Here is a 21,611-nt window from a genome sequence, read left to right as displayed (position 1 = left end):
AAAACTTAGCACTTATATAAAAAAAATAATAGCAAAACATATAAGTTGTCTGTATGTCCAACATAAATCAAATAAATAAAAGCACGGAATAAATTCAAAATATATTCTGTAATTGTAGGTACAAATTTCTCAATTAACTATGACAACATTAACATGTATGCACGTGGAAAACTTTTAATATGTAGTTCACAGTTCAAATCTAAAGGACATGTGAATCTCGACTTTGCTTTCAAAATACCATAGTTGCATCCAAAAACATTTTGTACTTTATAATTAAGTCTTGCCCATTAAGCAATATTTTTCCGTAGCTGTTTAATTTTATTAAATAAAATTAAAACTAAAAAAATCCTGTTTTATTCTACAATCTAGAGAATATTATTAAACCGGTCACGTTCGCTTACCGATATCAATTTTAAAATACAAGCAACATAGAACATATCTTGCGTTGACACATGCATCGAATCGGAAAAGTATTTTAAATAATCCAAGCTTCTATAAAGTGTCGTTTTTTTTTTCTTGATTTGTGTGTGCGAGTATAGGACTAATCATCAGAGATATTTTATCGCTCCAGAATTTTAAAACTTCCTTAAAGGAAAAAGAACAGCAAAAAATGTTTCGCCCAACGTGGGGCTCGAACCCACGACCCTGAGATTAAGAGTCTCATGCTCTACCGACTGAGCTAGCCGGGCTGTCAAAACCTTTGCGTCAATTTCCAATAAGAAAAGAATGCATGATTTTATGAAACGGAATCTAAAAAATATATTTTATTTTACAAAGTAATAAAATTACACAATCATATTTTATGATTCATTGAATTTGTATTTGCTTGCTTTTTATTTACGGATACAAGATGGTAGCAATATTCTTCCAATGCTAAATTACTCTTTGGCATTTCGCTAAACCAAAAAGCTCACACTTGACATTGTTTTTAAACAAAAAGCTTTGTTCGGAAGCTTTTTTGGTTGCCATCAGTTTCCTGTGCACGGCCAGGTTTATATCTAACGCCACAACAGGTGTGTTTAAGTTGACTTAATCATTATTCGTTGATTGCGGTAAATAAATACAAATTATTTAATTGTTAACTGTACTTTAAATTTATTTTAAAAATTTTGCTCAACAAATTGTCAAGTCGTCAATAAATAGCACTTAAAACACAAGTAAATTTGAGTAATGCTTAAAAAGTCAAGTCGTTTCATCGATATTTAACAAATGCTACGAGATAATACATATATATATACATACTAAGATTTTATAGTCTCCAGTTTCTGTGGTTCCCGCGATCGACGCGTTGATACACACGGATCGACGGATCTATCAAAGTCGACTCATCTCGTCGTCAGGCCTGTTTCATCAATAATGAGATTATTTGCCTAGTTTACAGTTATAACTATTTAAAAATAACTTAAAACATTCAATACATACATTAACTGAATTGGTAAAGCCATGTTCGAGTGATATGAGGTGCTTTTGAAAACACTCCAAAAAAAAAAAAAATAGGACAACTTTCTTGATAATTTTTCTTTAAAAACCCCTATTGAAAATAGTCTATGTACATATTTTTACAAATGTATGAAAATTTGTTGATGTATAGAGAAACCCTTTATTTTAGACAACCTTATGCCATACTCGATACGAACTTAGGGCACTATTAGAAATGAATGGATTACGGAATCATAAAATGTGCATCAAGCAATAAGATAACGGTTTAAGGTTTTATTTATTTTACATAAACTTTAATCCGGCTATGAATCATACATATTTCAAAATTTCAATTCCTTAAGTCCTCGACAAAATGCATCAATTCAAACCTTCGAAAACTAAGATCGCAGTGGCTATAGCCTACTTGCTGCAGCCTCTTCTAAACAGCCACACTAATAATTCAATCTAAATGAGAAAAAACGAATTAAAATGCTTTATGTGGTCGGAGTATAAAAATGCACTTAAGTTCTTTCGTTCAAAATACCAATGTGTTTTATTTTGTTAATTTTAACACAATTTGGCATTGGACATGTTCTTGCCACTAGATTAGGATATGCTAAATATTTAAACAATGTGGTAAACCGGTTTAAGCAAGGAATTTTACATTTTTAACCATCATTACTAATCTTAAATGTAAACTGATCTCTATAGAAGAGATAAAACCGGTTGAATTGAAAATATATGGAACATTTCCTAATTTCTAGCGTTATTATACGTACCATGTGTAAAGTTAACCAATTTTGATTAGTGAAAATATTTAACTTAATTATTTCAAAATCAACTAAATATGGCTAAAGCTACAAAACTGGTAAAACTTATAGAATTTAAGATCATAACAATTAAAATGCGATTTTCATTAAAACTAAAATAGCGAATCTTCCGCGCGTATGTATTCTCCAATATCAGATTGGTGAAAGCAAACAGTAGTCAGCGGATCTGCGGTTTTACATTCCGTAGTGGAGCGTGCAAGAATGCCAAAGCCCAGTGCTAAGTCTTTCATGGAGTACACAACAACACCTTGGTACTGTCCAGCGTTTTCTGTTATTCTGCCCAAGCCTGATTTAGGTATGTGATTGCCATAAAGGAACTGCTGCTCGAAGGAAGGCTTGACCCAAACCTTGTACTGTGCATATGGTGCCAAATAATAAAGCGCCGTTATATGGAACTTCAGTTTGTTGGTTTTGGAAAATTTTCCAAAGCATGTGCCTACACATACAATTTGTTTGTAACCGAAGCACTCGCTGAGTTTTAATATACGCTCAGAGACATAATAAACGCGATCTCGGTGCTCGCGGAAGCAATATGTGCCATCTGGACGATCAATTAGTTGTTGTACGTTTGGGCCGATACTGAAATTGAGTGGTAAATTTTAAGTATTATATTAATTAAGCATTATATTACTTACTATTTGGCAAGTTTTTCAAAGAGGATCTTAGTGCGTTCATCTGTTAATCGTTTCATTATGTTTATTGTGAAGCAATAAACGCGGCACAATATAAAAAATGTGTTTTTACAAAAATACACCAAAAAATACCAGTGCAGCGCACGTGCTGTATCGTGAAACAATTCTAAGATTATTACACGAATTCGCCTATCGATACATTTGTATCGATAGGCACTGTAAATTCTTTTTGCGTTAACATTATGTTCCTAATTACCGCCTGTCTAGCCCTTTGGAGTTACTTCGAGGTTTAACTATTGGAAAACTGAAATACTGAAATTTGTTTTATTATTTGAATATTTAACTTTTTAACGTTAATACTACTAGACTCGAATATTTTTTCGAAGCTAATTAGGTGGTTGCTATTTAAATCCACTGACCCAGTTTTATGAATCCCTCTAATATATATCGACTATATTAAGAATGTTAAACAAAAATGAGTTTGGGGAATATCATTAGCATTGCTGGAGAACTGTGACTTGCGGGACTTAAATAGTTGTGATAAGTAACTAGTTCCTTAATAACACGTATAAATACTTATAAATACATATGTGCAGTTTCTTGTGTTTTATATATTAATAATAATAATAAAGCCGGAGCATTGGCGCATAAGCTGCAAAGAACAAGTAAATGGCACAGGAGGTAAAATCAGCTGCGATATGGCTGCTGTTGTTGCTTCAAAGTAGCGCAATTGGTAAGCATTCTAAGCATAGCTAGAAAAAGTTGCTCATTAGATATGTAAGCGATGAGCGTACAAATAAACATAATCTTGCTGCTGACTCACTTAAGCCCCTTTTGTTATTCTCCGTAGTTATTAGCGAACGCACGCGTGATAAAATATATCAACCCATTATAGGCGCAAGCTGCTTTCGGCGCTTAAACGGCACTCATCAGACAGGATGCTCATGTAAGTAGCTCATTGCCGGAGGGACCGGAGGAAGAGAATAATAATTTTAAATTGTATTCCATAACAGCAACATACTCTGGTTCAGTTGGGGTGCTGCACTTGATAAATGTAGAAGCAGACTTGGAATTCTTGCTTAGTAGTCCTCCGTCGCCTCCATACGCTCCCCTGATTCCACCACATTTGTTTACAAGGACCAACCTGCTACGTCTCAAAGAAGCCGGACCGAGGATAATATCCGTTGTGCTGCTAATCAACAGGCCCAAAAAAATGAATCAATTTTCGCACGAACTTAACTGTCCCAATCAGTACAGCGGTCTAAAATTGGACAACAGAACCGAGACCGTCACTTGCGATGTTACCAATGTGGGCAACACCTGGAATCCTTGGGGCACTGGTCTACTGCATGAGGACTTTCCATTTCCCATTTACTATATAGCTGATGCTGAAGAGATTGACAAACTGGAAAGCTGTTTTGAAAAATTCAACAACTTTGATTATGCGTCCCATGCCTTGCGTAGTCTTTGTGCTGTGGAAGTAAAGTCGTTTATGTCAGCAGCTGTTAATTCTGAAGTGTGCATGCGTCGCACTAATTTTATAAACAATCTCGGCGGCAGCAAATATTGTGATCCCTTGGAAGGTCGCAATGTTTATGCAACATTGTATCCGCGAAATTCACCTGAAAACTTAGAAGCTAATGCTGCACGCAGAGTCAATGCTAACGAGAAGTTTATTATTGTGTCTTGCCGTTTAGACACTACAAGCATGTTCGATGGTCTGGGTAAGTGCAGTTAGCGATAATTTTTGATGATTACTTACACAGTCGCACTTTTAGGATTGGGCGCAATGGATTCGCTCCTGAGCCTGGCTACTCTAACCCATGTGGCTCATATGTTGCGCCTACTGTTGCCTACGCAGAGCACGCTGCCCGATCCGAAACGCAATGTGCTGTTTGTGGCATTCAATGGCGAGTCTTATGACTACATTGGGTCTCAGCGATTTGTCTACGACATTGAACATCTGGCTTTTCCTACCCGCTCCACACATAGTACTCCTATTTCATTTGAAAATATTGAGTTTATGCTGGATATTGGCACATTAGACGACATCAGAAATATTAAACTTCACACACTTACCGCAACGCCGCTGGCTCAGCAATTGTTGCAAAAGCTCAACCAATACGCCAAGTCACCGCGATATGGCTTTAATGTTAACATCGAATCAAACGTGGGCTATCAAATACCACCCACATCAGCGCAATCCTTTTTGCGTCGCGAAACCAAGTTTCCGGCTTTAATCTTGAACGCTGTGCCAGGCAATAAATACTATCACTCCGTATATGATGATTTGGATAATGTGGCCTTTATATATGGCAATACGAGCGAAGATTATACAATATTGGCTGATATAAACGATAAAAAATACTTCGACGCCGATTCCTTGCAAATGAAGGTGCGCAATGTCTCATCCATAGTGGCCATGGCGCTTTATGAGACTTTAACGGGCAAACAATACCAAGGCAATGAAGTGGCCAGTTCAATATTGGCAGATGAGTTTTTCTACTGTTATCTGCAATCTTCCGATTGTCCTCTTTTTAAAGCTTCTTCATATCCGAACAGTCCAGCCGGTCTACCGTTGCCGCCTATGCGGTAAGTATCATTGCTAAAGAATTCTAGTAATGAGCCAAATCCATTAAAACATGTGTTTATCGAATGTGTAGGTACATAAGTGTACTGGGTGGTTCACAAGAATCATCAGGTTGGACATATCGACTGCTCGGCTTTCTGCTCTCACATCCGGAGCCAAATGTGCCAAAAGAAAACTGCAGTCAGCTACCACTATTTTATTTTGCCGGCCTCAATGGCACTGGAGAGTGTCGTCGTACAACGCAGAATTTTACAAGTGCACTGAGTCCGGCATTTCTCATTGAAGGTAAGTACTAAGTTTATTTGGGATTTCTTGGATTCGAATTTATCTTTGATTTTTGCATTACAGACTACGATTGGCGTTCAGGCCAATACTCTACATGGACTGAGTCCACTTGGTCACAGTTCAGCGCACGTATATTCCTACGTCCGTCAAATGTGCATGAAATAACCACTCTAAGCATTGGAATCGTGGTGTTTATAATTTCCTTCTGCTTAATATATATTATCAGCTCACGCTGGGAAGTGCTCTTTGAAGATGTGCCTGCTAGTAATGCGGCGTAAGTTGAAAAAAAAGAACGTAACCTTTCATTCTGTTGCATTGCTATCGCTATCGCTACATCATATCGCTATTACTTTCATGTATTTTTCACAGAATATTTTGCTTTCAAATCCTTCTATTTTTTCATAATTTTCAACTAACTTTGTTATTTTTAGATTATTTAATTGATGTATTTGAAGTCGGCCCTGCAGCAAAAACCACAAGAGCGCCTTCATTACATAACTCTAAGCTGTGCATGCAATTCTCACTTCAAAATATTTAGTGATCCGATTAAAATTTATAATTAACTTTTGTATTACCCTCATTTAACTTGCAATTCTAGATTGCCACCGCCAACGGCCTGTTAGTGGCAGGACAATCGGGAAGCTCCCTAACTAATAGGAAAAGCTAATATAAGAAAAAACTCAAAAATACTTGAATAATTTTATAGGAATTATAAATAACAATTATATATAACCCATAATAACTTAAAAAAAGTCTAACAGATACTTTAAGTGCTAGAAAATAAATATTTGTTTTTGTACACTTTTGTATTTCAAAGACGTTACAAGCAATTAGTGTATATTTGTATCATAATTAGCAATTAAATGATATTTATGCAAATGTATTTGTTTCTTGTCCTGTCTTGTTTGCTTAATACTAGAATTTATAAATATAACCAGAAAACTGAATCTATAAGGAGGCTAATAAATAAAGCCGCAGTTAATTCATAATCTTTATGATTAGTTTAATGTTTAATTATAAAAAAAAGGAGATTTAAAATGATTAAGATTTGTTTTTAAATATTTTGTTGTTCATTTTTAACGTCCAGTCGTTCTATGTAATACCGCACAGTTAACAATTTCTCACAGCACATTGTTTCTCCTTATGAGGTATTCGTTCTTACAGTGTCCAATATTTGTACAGTTTTAAGTGAAATTACAGTCATGGCCTTATGTAGTTAAGAATGCAAACTTAACCATCCCTTTCGTTGCAGATTTACAATTGAATCTGCTATTACATGCTTAGATGAATTCATGTAGCCTCCGCTAAGCAACATAACGATAGGTATACCCAGCGCTCGAAACGTACTAAACACCAAGCGATCGCGTTCAATAACGCCGTCCGCGCTAATGGCTAAATTACCCAACGGATCACCTTTGAGGATATCGGTGCCGGCATTATAAATAACAACATCTGGCTTAAATTCGGCGAGTGCTTGCATCAGACATCGGCTCAATTGCCTTAAGTAGTAAGCATCTTCTGTCAAATGCTTTAACTCTACACCGCAACGAATGCTGAGCTTGGCTTCGTGATCCTTTGGATAAACAAACGCATTGTACATATCAAGTATGTAGACAGCCTCTATATTCTTAAAGTCCCGCTCATGGCCATTCCCCTGGTGTGCATCCAAGTCAACAATCATTGCATTCTGTACTCTGGATGACTCCAACTCAAACAACCGTACAAGGAGCAAAGTAATATCTGCATAAGGACAAAAGCCACCGCCCTTGTACGAGCAGCAATGATGGAATCCACCGCCCAAGTTAATGGCCCAACCATATTCCAGGGCTAGTTTACCAGCCAGTATTGAGCCAGCCGTTTGGTAACGCATTGGACGCAGATATCCACTTTGTACTGTGAAATTTGGCAAAAACATCAAGACCGGAACCTCCGCGATACAAGCTACGTTGGCACTCCATTTGAGGGACTTTAAATACTTGGAAGTGTGTACTCGTAGCAATTCTGTTTTGGTAATCTCAAGTGGGTCATAGAAATCACCGCACTCAAGCGACAGTTCAGCACATAGCAACTGAAAGCATAACGCAATAAAAAGGTATTTATACTTTATGGATAGCTATGTATATATGTATGTACCCGTTGTATATGCTTTCCTTTGGCTGCATCGAAAGGATGAAGCTTTTCAAGGCCAGCAAAGCGCACGGAATAATTCTTGGAGTAGACGATGGGCAACTTATCACGTCTCTTAGTGTCCTCGCATTGCATCTTGAATGTATCTGCACTTTTTTTTATTTTATTTCATGAGATCTGGTGTTTTTTTTTTTTTTTTTATTGTTTTGGCACTTTGATATTTTTATTTTAAAAGAATGACACTATAATAATATGAAAGTGAGAAGAGCGCAATTGTTTTCGGAAGGACTATGAATTTTTATTGTTGGTAGACAGCAATTTGATTTGTGCAAGTTGTGGAATACATAAATATACTATATATAGGCATTCAGTAATACAAAGCCAGTAAAAATAATTTATATGTATTATTAAAAATAGCTATTACCGATACCTATTTACGTTTCGAATGCAAGCACAGTTCAATTAGGGCACCTTTCCAGTTTAATGCATTTGCGATGCTTTTTAAATCGATAATTGTTGATGCAACTTGCTGCAACAAGCGATGAGCATTAGAGTAGCCGTAAGTTGCATCTCAATTATTGTGCAGTATTCATTTGCTTGCATTTCGATAATACACAGTACGATTGCATAGACGTTGTAAATTGCGATAATTGTTGACCAGAGGCTTGCCGCGCTCGTCTGTCAACAGCCACAGGTTTTGCAACTACCATGTTGTATATTAATAGTGGAATACTTAATAAACGGCTGTTTAGCTTACATATTTTTTTGAAATTTCAATATGTTTTGGGAAGACAAACCAATTGACGACCTCAGAGCAAGGTGGTGTTGTAAGCGAGCCTATAAAAAAAAAAAAAATACATTTGCGTAATTTCGTTCGATATGACACGTCAATAATAACAATACTGACCCATATAGGTAAAAAACTCTTGCCTTTCTATGCCAGTTAAAACATCCCTTAAGGTAAAATTAGCAACGAATGTTGAAGCTTTATTAAAATCCCTAACCATTGCCGCCTCACTACAAATTTGATTTAAGGCCCGTGGCTGAATTTTGGGCCCCTTAATAATACAAATATAATTATCTAACTACGCCAATATAATGCAATGCGCCAAGCTTACCTGTACAATTTTCAACATTACCGCCAATACCACGAAGCCATCGGGAAAGCGAATGGCTTCCTTTTGCTCCTTGTATGCACTATTCTGATGAAGTATGTGCAGTTCGCCATCATATCGCTGGTAGTTTATGGTGTGCTCGGAGCCTTTGTTTTCCAGTGAACCCCAGTGAAAATGTAGCTGCACGGCTTTATATAGGCTTTTCAGCTTACATCCACAAATAGCTGGCTGCCTTCCATCATCTATGGGCGGTATTGCCATTGTCACGGTGTGTCCATTGTTGATTAAATTTAGAGGGCCGGAAAATGTCTTGTTATAGTTAAGAAAGCTTAACTTTGGCGCCTTGGACAAAACAGCCTAATGAATATTTGTTCAATTTACAAAAATTTAACCAAAAAATGAGAATTTACTTTGTCTTTAATCAAAGAAATAGGCGATTGTTGCTTGCCACCGTTCACTTGCCAGTCCTTTCCGTGTTGATCATAATTGAAATGACTTAACTTTGCATAGTTTCTCAATATGTAATTCATTTGAGAATGTCTACCAAATTAGTTTCATTTGAAATTTAGTTATTATTTTATAATTAAATGTCAAACTCAAGAGTTTTTTAGTTGCATATGTCAAGTATATTTTTGTTAACACTCAAAGGTGTTAGGTGTTATTTTTTTTTTTTAATTTTTATATACATTTTTATTGGAGATTTCTGTAGTAAACTGGTCTACCATTTGTATCCTGTATATCGCGGTATGTGTTTATTAAAGGATACCTGCGTGAGTCCTGCAAATTCCAAAGTTTCATGATCTGTCGTCTAGGCAGCTCGACAACATCCTGGAAAACAGTCCAAGTAACTGACTCGGCGCAGTCAGGCGTGGTCAATGATCCTACATATATACTTGATTTAATAATGTTTGTAGCAATATACAATATACATTTATTTTGAATACAGACCGTTATATGAGTAAAACCTGCCAGTGATAATGTTGCCCAGCAACTGGCCTGCGGTTAATCGTCCATTAACCATTGTACTGGACTGGTATTCAGTAATCAGGGGTAACTGATTAAAGATCCTAACTAGCCCGGTATGCTGCGATGACAGCCTTGGCACAGCCTTAAACATTACACCCAGAACAGCCAGACCATCCGCAAACATGCTGGCTTCGCCCACAGTTTTATCGGCATATCGAGTATTTTTATGAACAATGTGCATTTCGACATCGTAACGCTCATAATTGATAGTATGCTCGGATCCCTTGCTGTTGGGGGAACCCCAATGAAAGTGAACACTTTGTGCCTCAAAGCTGCCCGGCAATAAGCCACCATTGATGTATGCACGCTGCCCATTACGTGTGGGTGGCAAAACCATGTTCGCTGAAGTTAATTTCAATATGCTTAGATATTCTGATAGCAATCAAATGAAATATTCGCACACCTGTATGTCCGTTGTTTGTTAGGACTAGAGGCGACTGCAATGGCTGATCGTAGTTGTAAAACCGTATACGAGATATGGAGGTCACATTTGCCTGTTAAGAGATGGCACAGACTAGAAAGTCTGGAACACTGAAGTTAACTTGATACTTACCTTGCTATAGATTAATTCAATGGGCGATTGCTGCAGTCCATCTTGGCATGTTCCCTGCCAATCATTGCCTTGTTGATCATAGTTATACTCTCCATTTGCTTGCTCGGCTGCTTCATCGGCTTTTATGTCATTGATATATTCATTCGACAGTTCTACGGGTCGAAAAGAATCACACTAAATAAATTAACCATTGCAAACATGTTGAAAACAATTAAAACGTACGAACAAAGCCTGGAGAACAGGTAAAATTGAGTACTGCCAGCAAAAGGAACTGGAGCCAGAGCTCAAGTCCCCAATTTCTTGAAATAAACATTTTTAGATGTTACTGTACAATAACAAAATACTAGCTATATGCGCTCTGGGTAAGGCTTGCAACCAGACTGCAACAATCCTCTGCTCGGGCACAACAATTTATAGGTGCAGAACCTGCTAAGCGGCAGCATCATTATCGATAAGAACGACGTTCCTGCTTCGGTTCTTTCACTGTGCACTTGTTAGGCCAAACTGCAAATTTGCATAGAATTTGCAACGTGTTTTACAATTTGCATTGGGTCCTCCCCAGTGCCCAAACCAGCTAAACGCCTGATACTGGCGCGCCAAACGTTCTTCTAATTAAATAGAGAGCTGTAAAATCTGGTTCACGTTCAGTGGACTTCTAGATGGGTTTCATTAAGAAGTCGCGGCCATTAATTGAAAATCGGTTTTCTAGCTGTTCTTTAATTAAACTATACACATTTCATTTATTATTTCCAACCAGAGTAATGTATTCTCGCAATCTTTAATAAACATACAAGATAAAATATTATAAAGATATTTGTCAATTAGCTTTGCTTTGGTAGGAGGTAAAATAATATAGTACAATTTACAGTTTTTCACTATTGTTTGATAGCTAGGACTAATTTAACACACTTTTTTTTTTTTTAATTTATTCAGGATGGGGCAAACTGAGTGAAATATCTCAAATAGGTGCACTAAGCTCTGTTTCAATCTTTATATAAATACCATCCTTAATGAGGCCACTCGGATTCATCAAACGTTGTTCTAAGGATTTTAACGATCCTTTTATATCCAAACTACTCTACGTCTCTCTTGTTCCTCCTATCCTTGAATACAGCTCTTGCATCTGGTTGCCGCAATATAATAATAGCCAGGATCATATTGAATCAGTTCAGAAGCCATTTCTTCTTTTCGTCCTACGAGGTTTAAATTGGGATCCCAATCTTCCGACTAAAGCCTCTTACTTGTTAAATAAAGCTTTTCATGTTTTTTCCTTTTTAATATATCTTCATAAATAATGTAGTAATGCCCTGTGGCTTGAACAAAATCCTAGAGAACGCATACGCCTAGGATTCAAATTATGCTTACAAGGCGTTAATATTGGATATTTACCCCACAAATACTATTTTGATAGGGTAACATTTTAGTAATGAGTTATAAATGTTATTTAAAACAAAGAACTTGGTAGGGATGGAATATCGTTAGAGCTACACGTAACTACTAACTTAAAATGATATATAATTAACAAAATGAGGTACTTTAAAAGTCGTTAAGGACAGTTCACTCTCTAATTAAAGCTCTGACTTAACTTTTAAGTTATAGCTTGTTGATAAATAAAACATGAAAGAATGCTGTAGTCGGACTAAAAATGCTCTGTACCCTCAGTTAATTTAATATTTTGGGGTTTTCTTTCTCCTTCTCTCTAGCTTTTCACTGTTTTGGAAGTCTCGTATTGGTCAGTTGTCCTGTTGTTCGACAAGACTTTTTTCACACTTAAATTGCGCACAATTAAGCCTCTTAAAACTTTCCGAGTGCAATCCAGACTCCACTCGACATCTTTGAACAATTGGAGTTGAGGGAAACTTCGCGAGTGTCCACTACCATGTCCATATCGCATACTTTCCCAGAGGGAATGCTTGTGGTATATCTTCACAGTTCTGGGGTCTCGTCTGTGCAGGCCACGGTTAGGATGTGCTCCCTCTGCCTGGTTTCGGTATGATGATAATTTTCGCGTCTTCCCATGAGATATGTTTGTATACACGTATGTGTGTATTTGTTATTTTGTGAATGTATCTTTAGAAGGGAGCTAGAATGTATGTCCGAAAATCCAAAAAATATGAACATTAACCCTAGTCATAGTAGCGCGAAAATCGTTGGAGGTGATCAAAGCGTAAACTTGGTAAACAACTGTCTAAAGTAACATCAACGACATCATGAAGATGCTCTGGTGATCTTGAACAAAAAAAAATACTAACAATTATCTCTATGCTTAGGCGCAAACTTTAAAATACGAAAGTTTCATTTCATAAATGCACCGATAACCAAACTTCAGCTGAGCCACCGATCGTGATCCCAATCGCATTAGCCCCATGCCATAGAAACACATGAGAACACGAACTTTGACGATGGACAGGATAGACTCTTACTATGAAAAGACTCCAAATTCTGTGCAAAGTAATATCAAAACTCTCTATTATAGCCTGTGGCCAACGACAAGAACCGTAAAATCAGATACCAATTTATTCTTTACAACGAGGTAGGAATTAATGCAGTCGGTTACGGGCTCAAATCCAATGGAGGGAACTTTTTTTTAAATTATTTTTATTACTGCTAAAGCAAACGAGCTTCTAGCACGGGCTGCAATTGAAGTTGGTAGAAGAGGGTACAGGGGGATACCCCTTTAGACTTTTAGATGTAGGTGCTCCTAGTGCCTGCGCAGATCGAGTTTGTTTGCGATAATCGATTACTTACCCCGTTTCCAAGCAATCGATAAAAATCGATATCGATATCCTGTTTTTGGGGCAATTTTAAGAGTCACCAAACTTGATGTTGATGTTGGAAGAAAAGGGTTCAGAGTAGCCCCTAGTCGGGAGCTCCCGACTAGAAGTTCTTCATTGTTTTAATATAAAATTTCCAATTGTAAATGTATTTATTTAACAATAGAGTCTTCATTTGTGTAATCTAAATGAGATCGGATCCTAATTTAAAATCTAAGGGTTATAGGTTTTATAATCCTTGAATGTTGATTTAAAAGAGCGAAGCGTAAAAATAATTTTTTTTTTTTTTCACGGAAACCAAAATAACAATATACATGGTTTCTCCTCTTAAATACTTAATTTTTTAATTTCAGTTTATATTAGTTTAATAATAAACCAATCCAATACATAATAAATAAAAGAAATACAATTAATTGTTTTGTAACAAGCATAAGAATTTAAGAACTTTTCGATAATCGAGGGAATTGAAGAGCTTGCATCCTTACGACAATGGCTTTAATTTCTTTTGCTGAGCTGATTATAAGAAATATAGTCAGGCCTTAAAACAAAAGAAAAAATATTTCTTGCAAATCATAAATGCAGGCCAGTTTGGGTTTGCATATAAATAGTAAAACCAACTCATATAATAACAATCCATGGACCGAGCTTACTAGCCAAGGTAGAAGTCATTCACGTCTTTATTGGCGCGGTAGAAAACATGCCGATTGTTGCGCGGTTGCAGTTCACGATAGTTATTTCGTATAGGATTTCCATTTGAGTCCTGGAGCTGCCATAAATTATGTATATCCGACAACGGTATGGGCAAAGGGCGAGCAAACACCGTCCAAATAACAGCCTCGTTGCAACCAGGTGTAGTCAACGAGCCCTTGTAGGTGTAAAAGTGATGCGTATTCAAATCACCCAACAACTGGCCGAGGGTAAGAGGTCCAAGCAGCTCAGTCTCGCCATGATATTCGACTATGTTTGGTAGGGCTGTAAATATTTTTTTTAGGCCCGGATACACGCGAGCCGGATTCTTGAAACATAACATATAAGTTGTTGATTTTATAAAGGTTACCGTTAGCAACTCACTTTGACTATCTTAAACATAATACCCAGTACCGCTATGCCATCGGCGTGATGTATAGCTTCAGCCATGTCCTTGTAGCGCAAATTCCGATGCACAATATGCATTTCCACATCATGGCGTGTCCTTTCTATCAGATGCTCAGCTCCACGTGATTCGGGCGATCCCCAATGGAAATGAACGCCATCGGCTACATATTTCCCCTTGAGTAGCCCGCCTGTAATGAAAGGCTTCCTTCCATTCCTTGTTGCCGGTATGGCCATTTTAACTGATGTTTGCAACGCCGAAACATATCATTCAAACATATTTATACAAAAAATATATATTTTATAAAATTACCTGTGTAGCCTTTGTTAATCAGTGTCAGCGGACTATTGAGCTTTTCGTCATAATTTTCAAACAAAATTCGTGGTAGCGGCGCGATGAGCGACTAGTTATAAAAGGCATGTCATTAAATGAAGTACATATGTATCTTCCACACACACCGGGCAAACAATCTCATCCAATTTGTGCAGATAAGGCTAATAGTGAAAAGTAGCGCAAAATTGTGTACAATTTGAAGCATAATGCACCGGCGCACCATTTATCAAATTAGCTGTCACCGTTTATAACGGAAACAACAGATATTATGTGCCATGTAATATATTGCACTTAGCCGTCTGTGTATGTTAACGCATTTCGTAATCAAATTTTGTTTTATGGCTTGCAGATTTGCTTTGCGTTCTATTATCGAATTTGAGAATGTTACCGAGTGCCAAATACTCTATCCAATGGCCTATCAAGCTCAAAACTTAAGTTTGGTGAGTGTGAACTTTTTATAAACTGTGTAAAAAGGGTATACTGTTTTTGCCCATCTATGTAGCAGGCAGAATGAAGCATCAGCGAGGGGGGGCACATTAAGCATATATATTCTTGATCAGCATGAATAGCCGAGTCGATCTAGCCATGCCCGTCTGTCTGTCCGCCTGAATATATGTATGCACGCGTCGATCTCAGAATCTAAAGCAGCTAGAAACTTGCGCTGTACGAGTTTATTGCCATGATCGATATCGATCCCACCAACTCTAGCGCATACTGCATTTGGTCTTGGAAGAATAACTTTTAAAGCATCCCCTAGTCGAACACTGCCGTCTAGAGTGCTCTTATTCGATTTATAAAAGTGCGAACAACTTTTTTGGTAAATCTTTAGAAACCTTCAATTATTTTAAGCTTGTGGTAGATCTAACTCATGTGCACAATCACAATATACACTTTTTCAATGTGCAATCAGACAATTAGAGTATTCAATTCTCAGGAAATTTACTTACACTATCCACAGATAGCTTAATAGGTGCCTGTCTAAGACCTGTCGCGCATGTGCCTTCCCAATCTGCACCGTTTTCAACAAAGTTCCAATCTGCGTTCGGTAACCTATCATCATCTGAAAAATATAAGGAGTGTTTCAAAGGCAAACCGTTGAATTCATTAGTTTTCACTTTCTTGCAGTTCCTAAATGCGGCTTGTCACAATAATTTATTGTTTATTTTTTTATTTTAATAAAATTTAAACGAATATTCAAGTAATTTAGTTTGATAGCTAATCACTTTTTGACATTTCTTCATCTATTACCATTTGTTGGAGGCCGATACGCAAGTGGCAGCAATAAAAACAATTTGTTGAAAATATTTGGATACATTATTATTACTTCTTTTATACACGTAAGCCGTATGTTAAAATATTTTGTCTTTTGTCTGGAAAAACGACAGCTTTGGCTTTTGCGGCTACTGGTTAAGCACAACTGAGGTGACTTTAATGCGCTCTTAAACTTTTATACCAGCGCAACCGCAACACTCGCTGAATAAACCATTTGGGAAATCAGTTCCCAATCGGATTTAAAATGAAATACTGAGGATGTCAGGGATTAAAAGTTTTTGTGAAATAATGATTGTGTATTGCTTTCAGCTGCACAGGAAAATGAAAATGACTATTTATTTTAACAGATCTTTAGAATTATTTAAAATGTTACTATCGTCTGCAAAGGTTCACCTTAATCGGCTACGCTTCTTACTGTTATACCCTATGCCCATTGAAATTGGGTTAAAAGGGTATAATGATTTGGTGCAAACGTATAACATATATACCAAATCCTATCAACATTGACCCACTGTATCATATAGATCTCACAGCAACGGTCCAAAAGTTAGAGTATATATTTGACTCCAGCCCTTTCCCTGTTCCCCCTACACTAAACAGGCACGTAATACTTAACTGTCAACGTTTTACCGAAATAATTTAATTATTGCCCAAAAAGCGGGTAGAAAAGTGTGAAATTTTACATTCTCTCATTTTTACCGCTACATTTACTTCAAAAGGTATCGGTAGCTAACAAAGAAGTAAGAACATTTTACAAGGGAGAAACAATTGCATTATAAATTTTCAATGATAGGGTGGCGTCCACAATGAGTGGAGTCGGAAGGGGAGACCTAGTAGATGGGTTCTGCGCCAGCGTCGCACTGTGTGGCCACGGTTGGTATGTGTAATTCTTTATAAATTGGGTGGGCACAGGCAACGCGGCGATTTGCTATAGAATTTCAATATTCGAGAGTTAAGTGTCGCCTCAGAGCTGAACTTTATTCGTCCACATATTTTTGATAATGGCTTTGTTAATTCGGAGCTTGTTCTTTAGAGTAATCTGCGATCTGATCAAATTTAAGGCTAACTGCTTTTGTTTAGGCGTTAATCCTAGTTTTCCTAGTCAGCTTCCCGTCCAATGTCAAGCCGAGATATTTAATTGTAGGATTCGTTGGTATAAGGGCCCTATTGATGGTGATTGGTGGACAATTCAGCTTCCTTAAAGACAAAGTGATTTCCAATGTGATGTTCCAATATTTTAAAGATATATTAACCATAATTAGATATACATTAATACTATATTTAAATTTCCGTTCTAAATCCAAAAACATCAATTTAACAATCAATTTTTGATATTTGCCTTCTTAGTCTATATTAACACGTTAAACGATCGCAGCTGCGCCCAACTGTTGTTTAACTGCAATACCGTCTACAATGCCAATTGCAGTGTTACATAATAAAACAAATTATATTTGTCGCTGTTAGAGTTCCGTGGCAAAGTAGATAAGTTTGTTTGGTCAGAAATCCCCCACTGCATGCGAAATGAACTCGAACTGCCGTTCCATGCTGCCGTCCACATCCAGCGTGTCGTCTATAAAGTGCATTTCGACATGCTCCTGAAATGCCTTAAAGGAAACTTGGCTAGAGTATAGTTTGCCACACATGGGGCACGTCTTGTCTATGATGTCAGCCTTAAGCTTTTCTTGTATGGTGTTGAAGTGGGGCGACAGCAAGGGCGATGTGTTTGCATGCCCGTTAAATGTTTCACCTGTTGCGTTTACGTTGACATTTCGTTTGGGCTCACTGCGCTCTTCCGTTTCCAAACTTTTATCTGCCATTTCAGGCCTGTTTACATTCTTTTGAGCGCACTCAGGACAGGGATAACCAGCTGCGATAAGATAATTTAGAAAACTTACAGTTCACCTCTATGGTACAAATCAAGGACTTACCGATACGCGTTTCTAGTTTTCTAAGCGCTGAATTTAGCTCTTCTTGCTGCTTCATGGCTTCACGCCGCAAGTCCTGCAGGCCATCCATGCACTGCTTAGCATCGACATTGGCATCCAGGTCATTAATAGTATTTTCACCTTCTACATTCATTCCACACGGATAACCTAGTTCCACCTCACTAGAACCAAATTCGTCTAGTGGAATCTCTTCAAGACTGACTTCACTTATCATCTTTTGACGCAAGCGTGGATTTGGCGAATGCTGAGTAAATGTTTTAGAACGAATCAGGTTTTGATTGGCACCAATAGAAACTGACCCCGCGCCAACAGTATGAGACGTAATCGTTACTTCGTCGTCATTCGTTACTTGTGGCTGGTCCTTGGATATTTTCGAAAGGTGCGACCAAAGCCTGCGATTCTCATGCGACACCATGTAAATTTGATCCTCAAGCTGCTCTTTTTGGCGTTGAAGTTCATCTAAACGGGAACGAAGCGATATAGCATCGTCACCGCAATCTGTTTTTTCCTGATTACTGTTATTGGGGGACGCAGACCCAATGGTGGCCTCACGCAGACGCTGGTTCTCCTCCTCCATGTTGGACACGCGTCGTTGCAACTGTATGCATCGCTCTTTCATTGTCTGCAACGCTACTTGCAATGCGTAATTCATTTTGTTACTGGAAGTTGAACTGGAGCTATCCGGGGAAGGTAATATAAGTTTGGCAGCTTTGGTTTCCATTGTGAGCCTTTTTAATATACGCTCTCAATTCAATGTACAAAAATGTTCAAGCACATTATTATAGACAATCTGTTTTCATTTATCTGAATTGCAATTTGCAATGACGAATGTCTTCTATCGATATGTCATATCGATGTATTTACAACGTTACCAACTGGCTCCAGAGCTGCCATCTTCGTCAATTTCTTAGTATAAAAACAATATGATGCAACCAATAAGGATCGATTTCAGACTTTACCGTTAGATAAATTTTCGAGCTCGTTGCTGAGCTTAAGGAAAATGTCTTGGAACATATAATAACATTTCCTACTGATTCTTCCTATAGTGCTAAATGTTATAGTATTGTAATATTTAATAGATTTGGCTATTGTATAAAAACCATAAAATAACTTTTAAATTCTGGGATTGGTCAGGATAAATTGATAAACAATTATAAATAATTCTTCCATTTATGTACAATGACTCGTAAGCAATAGTATGCAGCCCTCATTCGCACATCGGTATCGCAGAGTAGACGATAGTTACAAATTTTCGAACATTCATCGTCTCTTAATATTGTTGCTGCACAACACTCGAAGATTGCCGCCACCACGTTATCGGCAACTATTATTTGCTTATATTTAATAAAATACTCAATAAAGTCAAGTTCCATTGCAGGAAATGGAATTCTGGTAAAAATTAAGTGAAACAGACACCTCCCTCAACTTATTTAGACGTTTCTTAACGGGGTTAACCAATGCACTGAAAAAGGGAGCACACGGCTGTTATTGCAAAACAGCTGTAACAATGTTATGCGGTAAAAGTTTAGCTAATAATTTCTTTAAATATAAGAGAAAAGTTTTTTCAAACATTTCTCAGAGTATTAGACGGTGTATAGGAACTTCTCGGTTACCCAAAGTTTTGTTTTTTGGTACTGACAACTTTTCGTTGCCAAGTTTAAAAAAATTGCACCAGAACAAATTGGACGTTACCGTCGTTACCTCCTTTAAGAGTCCCGCAAACTGTGTGCGCAGTTATGCCGAGGCGCAAAAACTTTCTATATACCGATGGCCAATATCGGTGGAGCAGTGTGCTGATTTCGAGCTTGGTGTTGTGGTGTCTTTTGGACATATGATACCATTGCATATTATAAACGCTCTTCCCCGCGGGATAATCAATGTTCATGCCAGTTTGCTGCCCCGGTGGCGGGGTGCTGCACCGATTATGTATGCTATTATGGAAGGCGATACCAAAACGGGCATATCCATAATGAAAATAGAGCCACATCAATTTGATATTGGGCCCGTAAGTACAAACTATCCGCAAACGAATTCGCACAACTCTACTTGCTTTATTTTTCCAGATATTGGCGCAACGTGAAATACCTATTAAAAGCAATGTCTATATGCCAGAGCTTCATGATGCCTTGTCGCAATTGGGTGCCGATTTGCTTGTGGACACAATCAATGACTTGGAAGAGAGACTTTTAAAAGCGAAGCCGCAAAACGATACAGAGGCCAGCTATGGTAAATATTTCATATATTCAATTGAGTCCCATATTGATAACATTTAATCGCATAGCTCCAAAGATTACGTCCCGAATTACCGCAATCGATTGGTGTGAACAAACTGCCATGGAGCTGTTCGCCCGTCATCGTGCACTTTACGGGTTTAAGAACCTAACAACAACCTTACAGGACAGAACAGTATACCTACTAGAGCTAAAACAACCCGAACTGCAACTATCGGCGTCTCCTAACCCAGCTCCGGGATACATTTACTACAATCGTGTCCGAAAATCTTTGATAGTTGGTTGTGCACGGGGGACCCAGCTGGAGGTGTTGCAGCTACGAATCGAGGGTAAAAAACCAATGAGCGCGCACGATTTTAACAATGGATTCCTTAAACGGGCACAATCGGTGCAATTTACGCAAAATAAACAAGTTGTCTTCTGTTAACAAATTCTGCTCAGAGGAATTTTATTCATGACGTAATAGCGGCAAAGCTTATGCCAAATCTGAGGGCTTAACTTCTTTGGTTTCCGATGATTGCTGCGTGGATTTTTGCAACAGATTTTTTGTGAACCACATTGGACGCGGCTTTTTCATTTCTATTATGCGTTTGCCGCTAATTGCATCTGTCGCTTGTTCTGCCGTCTCGCCTGCGTATAAGACAATCACCTCCTGCTCGATTGGCTCTAGACCTAACTGACTTTGTATTTTATCCTGCATGAGCTGAGTTTCCTGTCGCACTTTATCATAACAGTGAGCTGTAATATTTGAAATAAGTACGAATTTGTTTTTTGGACTAAGACAACTTACGACACAGGACTCCCAATTCATGATCGTGACCGCATTGCTGGCAAGGTCGCAGGTTCTTCTTCTCCCGCAGTGGCTTCCATACATACTCTGGATAGCCAAATTTTCGATTTAGACGTTTCTCTACACTTCTACGGTGCTTTGGTACTGCCCAGAGCACGCCATCGCCCAAAAGATTCTTAAGGCTTAATTTCTGTGAGGAGTTGGTTCTCGGACTGTGCTGTTGGTGCACTAAATAGGCCAACGAGGGTGGGGGTCCAAAGTTGGGCAAAAACAGGCGTTCCAAATTATTGAAAAAGTTTGTAATTGATATAATGAAATTACGAGACATGCTTAAACTGTAATTGGACAAATGAGTTTATGTAAATGTAGGGATGGGACCGACTCTTATCGATGTTAAAAAAGTTTCTAAATAATGTTCCTTGCGATATATCGCCTTTGTGTCAGGTTATTGTTTAAGCTTTGAACATAAATAAACAGGTACACAATTTACGAAACATTTTGATTTACGAACTCGTTGAATTGATTAACATTTGTTAAATAAGGGAAAGTTTAAATATAATGTTGAATTATCGTAATTATGTTATCGATAAGTTGA

At 37.7% G+C, this 21,611-nt stretch overlaps 8 protein-coding genes and 1 non-coding gene across 13 annotated transcripts; 2 read left to right on the top strand and 7 right to left on the bottom strand.

Annotated features, from left to right (window-relative positions):
• Positions 1–616: 616 nt before the first annotated feature.
• Positions 617–689, bottom strand: TRNAK-CUU (transfer RNA lysine (anticodon CUU)). The gene has a single exon. It is a non-coding gene; the product is annotated as a tRNA-Lys (tRNA).
• Positions 690–1,945: 1,256 nt separating this feature from the next.
• Positions 1,946–3,044, bottom strand: LOC6629270 (60S ribosome subunit biogenesis protein NIP7 homolog). The gene is made up of 2 exons (XM_002052940.4): positions 2,885–3,044; positions 1,946–2,828 (listed from the first exon to the last, which is right to left on the bottom strand). The coding sequence occupies exons 1-2, from the start codon at positions 2,938–2,940 to the stop codon at positions 2,342–2,344; spliced, it is 543 nt and encodes a 180-aa protein (XP_002052976.1). The 5' UTR covers positions 2,941–3,044; the 3' UTR covers positions 1,946–2,341.
• A 409-nt stretch (positions 3,045–3,453) lies between these two features.
• Nct (Nicastrin) lies at positions 3,454–6,555 on the top strand. Of its 2 annotated transcripts, none has more exons than XM_015171809.3 (7): positions 3,454–3,614; positions 3,732–3,827; positions 3,895–4,605; positions 4,660–5,473; positions 5,545–5,756; positions 5,820–6,030; positions 6,355–6,555. In XM_015171809.3, exons 1-7 carry the CDS (start codon positions 3,551–3,553, stop codon positions 6,377–6,379), a joined length of 2,133 nt encoding a protein of 710 aa, XP_015027295.1. In that variant the 5' UTR covers positions 3,454–3,550; the 3' UTR covers positions 6,380–6,555. The 2 variants fall into 2 exon arrangements, with proteins under 2 accessions (XP_015027295.1, XP_002052977.2); XM_002052941.4 differs by having other exon boundaries at positions 6,188–6,555.
• A 177-nt stretch (positions 6,556–6,732) lies between these two features.
• LOC6629273 (histone deacetylase 11) lies at positions 6,733–9,571 on the bottom strand. 3 transcript variants are annotated; one of them, XM_002052943.4, is made up of 7 exons: positions 9,409–9,568; positions 9,002–9,355; positions 8,791–8,941; positions 8,641–8,720; positions 8,314–8,586; positions 7,890–8,034; positions 6,733–7,824 (listed from the first exon to the last, which is right to left on the bottom strand). In XM_002052943.4, exons 6-7 carry the CDS (start codon positions 8,016–8,018, stop codon positions 6,973–6,975), a joined length of 981 nt encoding a protein of 326 aa, XP_002052979.2. In that variant the 5' UTR covers positions 8,019–8,034; positions 8,314–8,586; positions 8,641–8,720; positions 8,791–8,941; positions 9,002–9,355; positions 9,409–9,568; the 3' UTR covers positions 6,733–6,972. The 3 variants fall into 3 exon arrangements, with proteins under 3 accessions (XP_002052979.2, XP_070062923.1, XP_015027273.1); XM_070206822.1 differs by having other exon boundaries at positions 7,890–8,586; positions 9,002–9,340; positions 9,409–9,563; XM_015171787.3 differs by lacking the exons at positions 6,733–7,824; positions 7,890–8,034 and having other exon boundaries at positions 8,065–8,586; positions 9,002–9,340; positions 9,409–9,571.
• A 54-nt stretch (positions 9,572–9,625) lies between these two features.
• CAH5 (Carbonic anhydrase 5) lies at positions 9,626–10,959 on the bottom strand. Its single transcript, XM_002052944.4, has 5 exons — positions 10,800–10,959; positions 10,578–10,729; positions 10,428–10,518; positions 9,947–10,366; positions 9,626–9,879 (listed from the first exon to the last, which is right to left on the bottom strand). The coding sequence occupies exons 1-5, from the start codon at positions 10,888–10,890 to the stop codon at positions 9,689–9,691; spliced, it is 945 nt and encodes a 314-aa protein (XP_002052980.2). The 5' UTR covers positions 10,891–10,959; the 3' UTR covers positions 9,626–9,688.
• A 2,525-nt stretch (positions 10,960–13,484) lies between these two features.
• Positions 13,485–16,351, bottom strand: CAH6 (Carbonic anhydrase 6). Its single transcript, XM_002052945.4, has 5 exons — positions 16,026–16,351; positions 15,725–15,837; positions 14,757–14,847; positions 14,423–14,685; positions 13,485–14,366 (listed from the first exon to the last, which is right to left on the bottom strand). Exons 1-5 carry the CDS (start codon positions 16,090–16,092, stop codon positions 14,001–14,003), a joined length of 900 nt encoding a protein of 299 aa, XP_002052981.2. The 5' UTR covers positions 16,093–16,351; the 3' UTR covers positions 13,485–14,000.
• Positions 16,352–17,276: 925 nt separating this feature from the next.
• On the bottom strand, positions 17,277–18,826 carry spn-F (Protein spindle-F). The gene is made up of 2 exons (XM_002052946.4): positions 17,978–18,826; positions 17,277–17,916 (listed from the first exon to the last, which is right to left on the bottom strand). Exons 1-2 carry the CDS (start codon positions 18,714–18,716, stop codon positions 17,546–17,548), a joined length of 1,110 nt encoding a protein of 369 aa, XP_002052982.3. The 5' UTR covers positions 18,717–18,826; the 3' UTR covers positions 17,277–17,545.
• Positions 18,827–19,265: 439 nt separating this feature from the next.
• Positions 19,266–20,657, top strand: LOC6629769 (methionyl-tRNA formyltransferase, mitochondrial). 2 transcript variants are annotated; one of them, XM_070207751.1, is made up of 4 exons: positions 19,266–19,315; positions 19,374–20,000; positions 20,059–20,221; positions 20,277–20,657. In XM_070207751.1, exons 2-4 carry the CDS (start codon positions 19,503–19,505, stop codon positions 20,651–20,653), a joined length of 1,038 nt encoding a protein of 345 aa, XP_070063852.1. In that variant the 5' UTR covers positions 19,266–19,315; positions 19,374–19,502; the 3' UTR covers positions 20,654–20,657. The 2 variants fall into 2 exon arrangements, with proteins under 2 accessions (XP_070063852.1, XP_070063853.1); XM_070207752.1 differs by having other exon boundaries at positions 19,272–19,512; positions 19,575–20,000.
• mRpL32 (mitochondrial ribosomal protein L32) lies at positions 20,658–21,344 on the bottom strand. The gene is made up of 2 exons (XM_002052948.4): positions 21,017–21,344; positions 20,658–20,964 (listed from the first exon to the last, which is right to left on the bottom strand). The coding sequence occupies exons 1-2, from the start codon at positions 21,342–21,344 to the stop codon at positions 20,702–20,704; spliced, it is 591 nt and encodes a 196-aa protein (XP_002052984.1). The 3' UTR covers positions 20,658–20,701.
• Positions 21,345–21,611: the final 267 nt, after the last annotated feature.

The sequence above is a fragment of the Drosophila virilis genome, chromosome 2 (assembly GCF_030788295.1).
Source record: "Drosophila virilis strain 15010-1051.87 chromosome 2, Dvir_AGI_RSII-ME, whole genome shotgun sequence".
Taxonomy (NCBI): domain Eukaryota; kingdom Metazoa; phylum Arthropoda; class Insecta; order Diptera; family Drosophilidae; genus Drosophila; species Drosophila virilis.
The sequence above is the reverse complement of the archived record's forward strand: the minus strand, read 5'-3'. Positions and strand labels throughout refer to the sequence as shown.

What these genes read in the sequence shown, in the direction of transcription:
- LOC6629270 (XM_002052940.4), bottom strand. Translation starts at nt 2,940, where the DNA reads ATGAAACGATTAACAGATGAACGCACTAAGATCCTCTTTGAAAAACTT. An exon ending in TTTGAAAAACTTGCCAAATA is followed by an intron (nt 2,829 to 2,884) that starts GTAAGTAATATA and finishes ACTCAATTTCAG; the next exon opens with TATCGGCCCAAACGTACAAC.
- Nct (XM_015171809.3), top strand. Translation starts at nt 3,551, where the DNA reads ATGGCACAGGAGGTAAAATCAGCTGCGATATGGCTGCTGTTGTTGCTT. An exon ending in GCTTCAAAGTAGCGCAATTG is followed by an intron (nt 3,615 to 3,731) that starts GTAAGCATTCTA and finishes TATTCTCCGTAG; the next exon opens with TTATTAGCGAACGCACGCGT. An exon ending in GTGCCTGCTAGTAATGCGGC is followed by an intron (nt 6,031 to 6,354) that starts GTAAGTTGAAAA and finishes TTGCAATTCTAG; the next exon opens with ATTGCCACCGCCAACGGCCT.
- LOC6629273 (XM_002052943.4), bottom strand. Translation starts at nt 8,018, where the DNA reads ATGCAATGCGAGGACACTAAGAGACGTGATAAGTTGCCCATCGTCTAC. An exon ending in AAGGAAAGCATATACAACGG is followed by an intron (nt 7,825 to 7,889) that starts GTACATACATAT and finishes TTATGCTTTCAG; the next exon opens with TTGCTATGTGCTGAACTGTC.
- CAH5 (XM_002052944.4), bottom strand. Translation starts at nt 10,890, where the DNA reads ATGTTTATTTCAAGAAATTGGGGACTTGAGCTCTGGCTCCAGTTCCTT. An exon ending in CTGTTCTCCAGGCTTTGTTC is followed by an intron (nt 10,730 to 10,799) that starts GTACGTTTTAAT and finishes TTCGACCCGTAG; the next exon opens with AACTGTCGAATGAATATATC. An exon ending in AACAAACAACGGACATACAG is followed by an intron (nt 10,367 to 10,427) that starts GTGTGCGAATAT and finishes AATTAACTTCAG; the next exon opens with CGAACATGGTTTTGCCACCC.
- CAH6 (XM_002052945.4), bottom strand. Translation starts at nt 16,092, where the DNA reads ATGTATCCAAATATTTTCAACAAATTGTTTTTATTGCTGCCACTTGCG. An exon ending in TTAAGCTATCTGTGGATAGT is followed by an intron (nt 14,848 to 15,724) that starts GTAAGTAAATTT and finishes TTTTATAACTAG; the next exon opens with TCGCTCATCGCGCCGCTACC. An exon ending in TTATGTTTAAGATAGTCAAA is followed by an intron (nt 14,367 to 14,422) that starts GTGAGTTGCTAA and finishes TTATGTTTCAAG; the next exon opens with AATCCGGCTCGCGTGTATCC.
- spn-F (XM_002052946.4), bottom strand. Translation starts at nt 18,716, where the DNA reads ATGGAAACCAAAGCTGCCAAACTTATATTACCTTCCCCGGATAGCTCC. An exon ending in AAAACTAGAAACGCGTATCG is followed by an intron (nt 17,917 to 17,977) that starts GTAAGTCCTTGA and finishes ATCTTATCGCAG; the next exon opens with CTGGTTATCCCTGTCCTGAG.
- LOC6629769 (XM_070207751.1), top strand. Translation starts at nt 19,503, where the DNA reads ATGTTATGCGGTAAAAGTTTAGCTAATAATTTCTTTAAATATAAGAGA. An exon ending in ATCAATTTGATATTGGGCCC is followed by an intron (nt 20,001 to 20,058) that starts GTAAGTACAAAC and finishes TTATTTTTCCAG; the next exon opens with ATATTGGCGCAACGTGAAAT. An exon ending in CGATACAGAGGCCAGCTATG is followed by an intron (nt 20,222 to 20,276) that starts GTAAATATTTCA and finishes TTAATCGCATAG; the next exon opens with CTCCAAAGATTACGTCCCGA.
- mRpL32 (XM_002052948.4), bottom strand. Translation starts at nt 21,344, where the DNA reads ATGTCTCGTAATTTCATTATATCAATTACAAACTTTTTCAATAATTTG. An exon ending in TGAATTGGGAGTCCTGTGTC is followed by an intron (nt 20,965 to 21,016) that starts GTAAGTTGTCTT and finishes CAAATATTACAG; the next exon opens with CTCACTGTTATGATAAAGTG.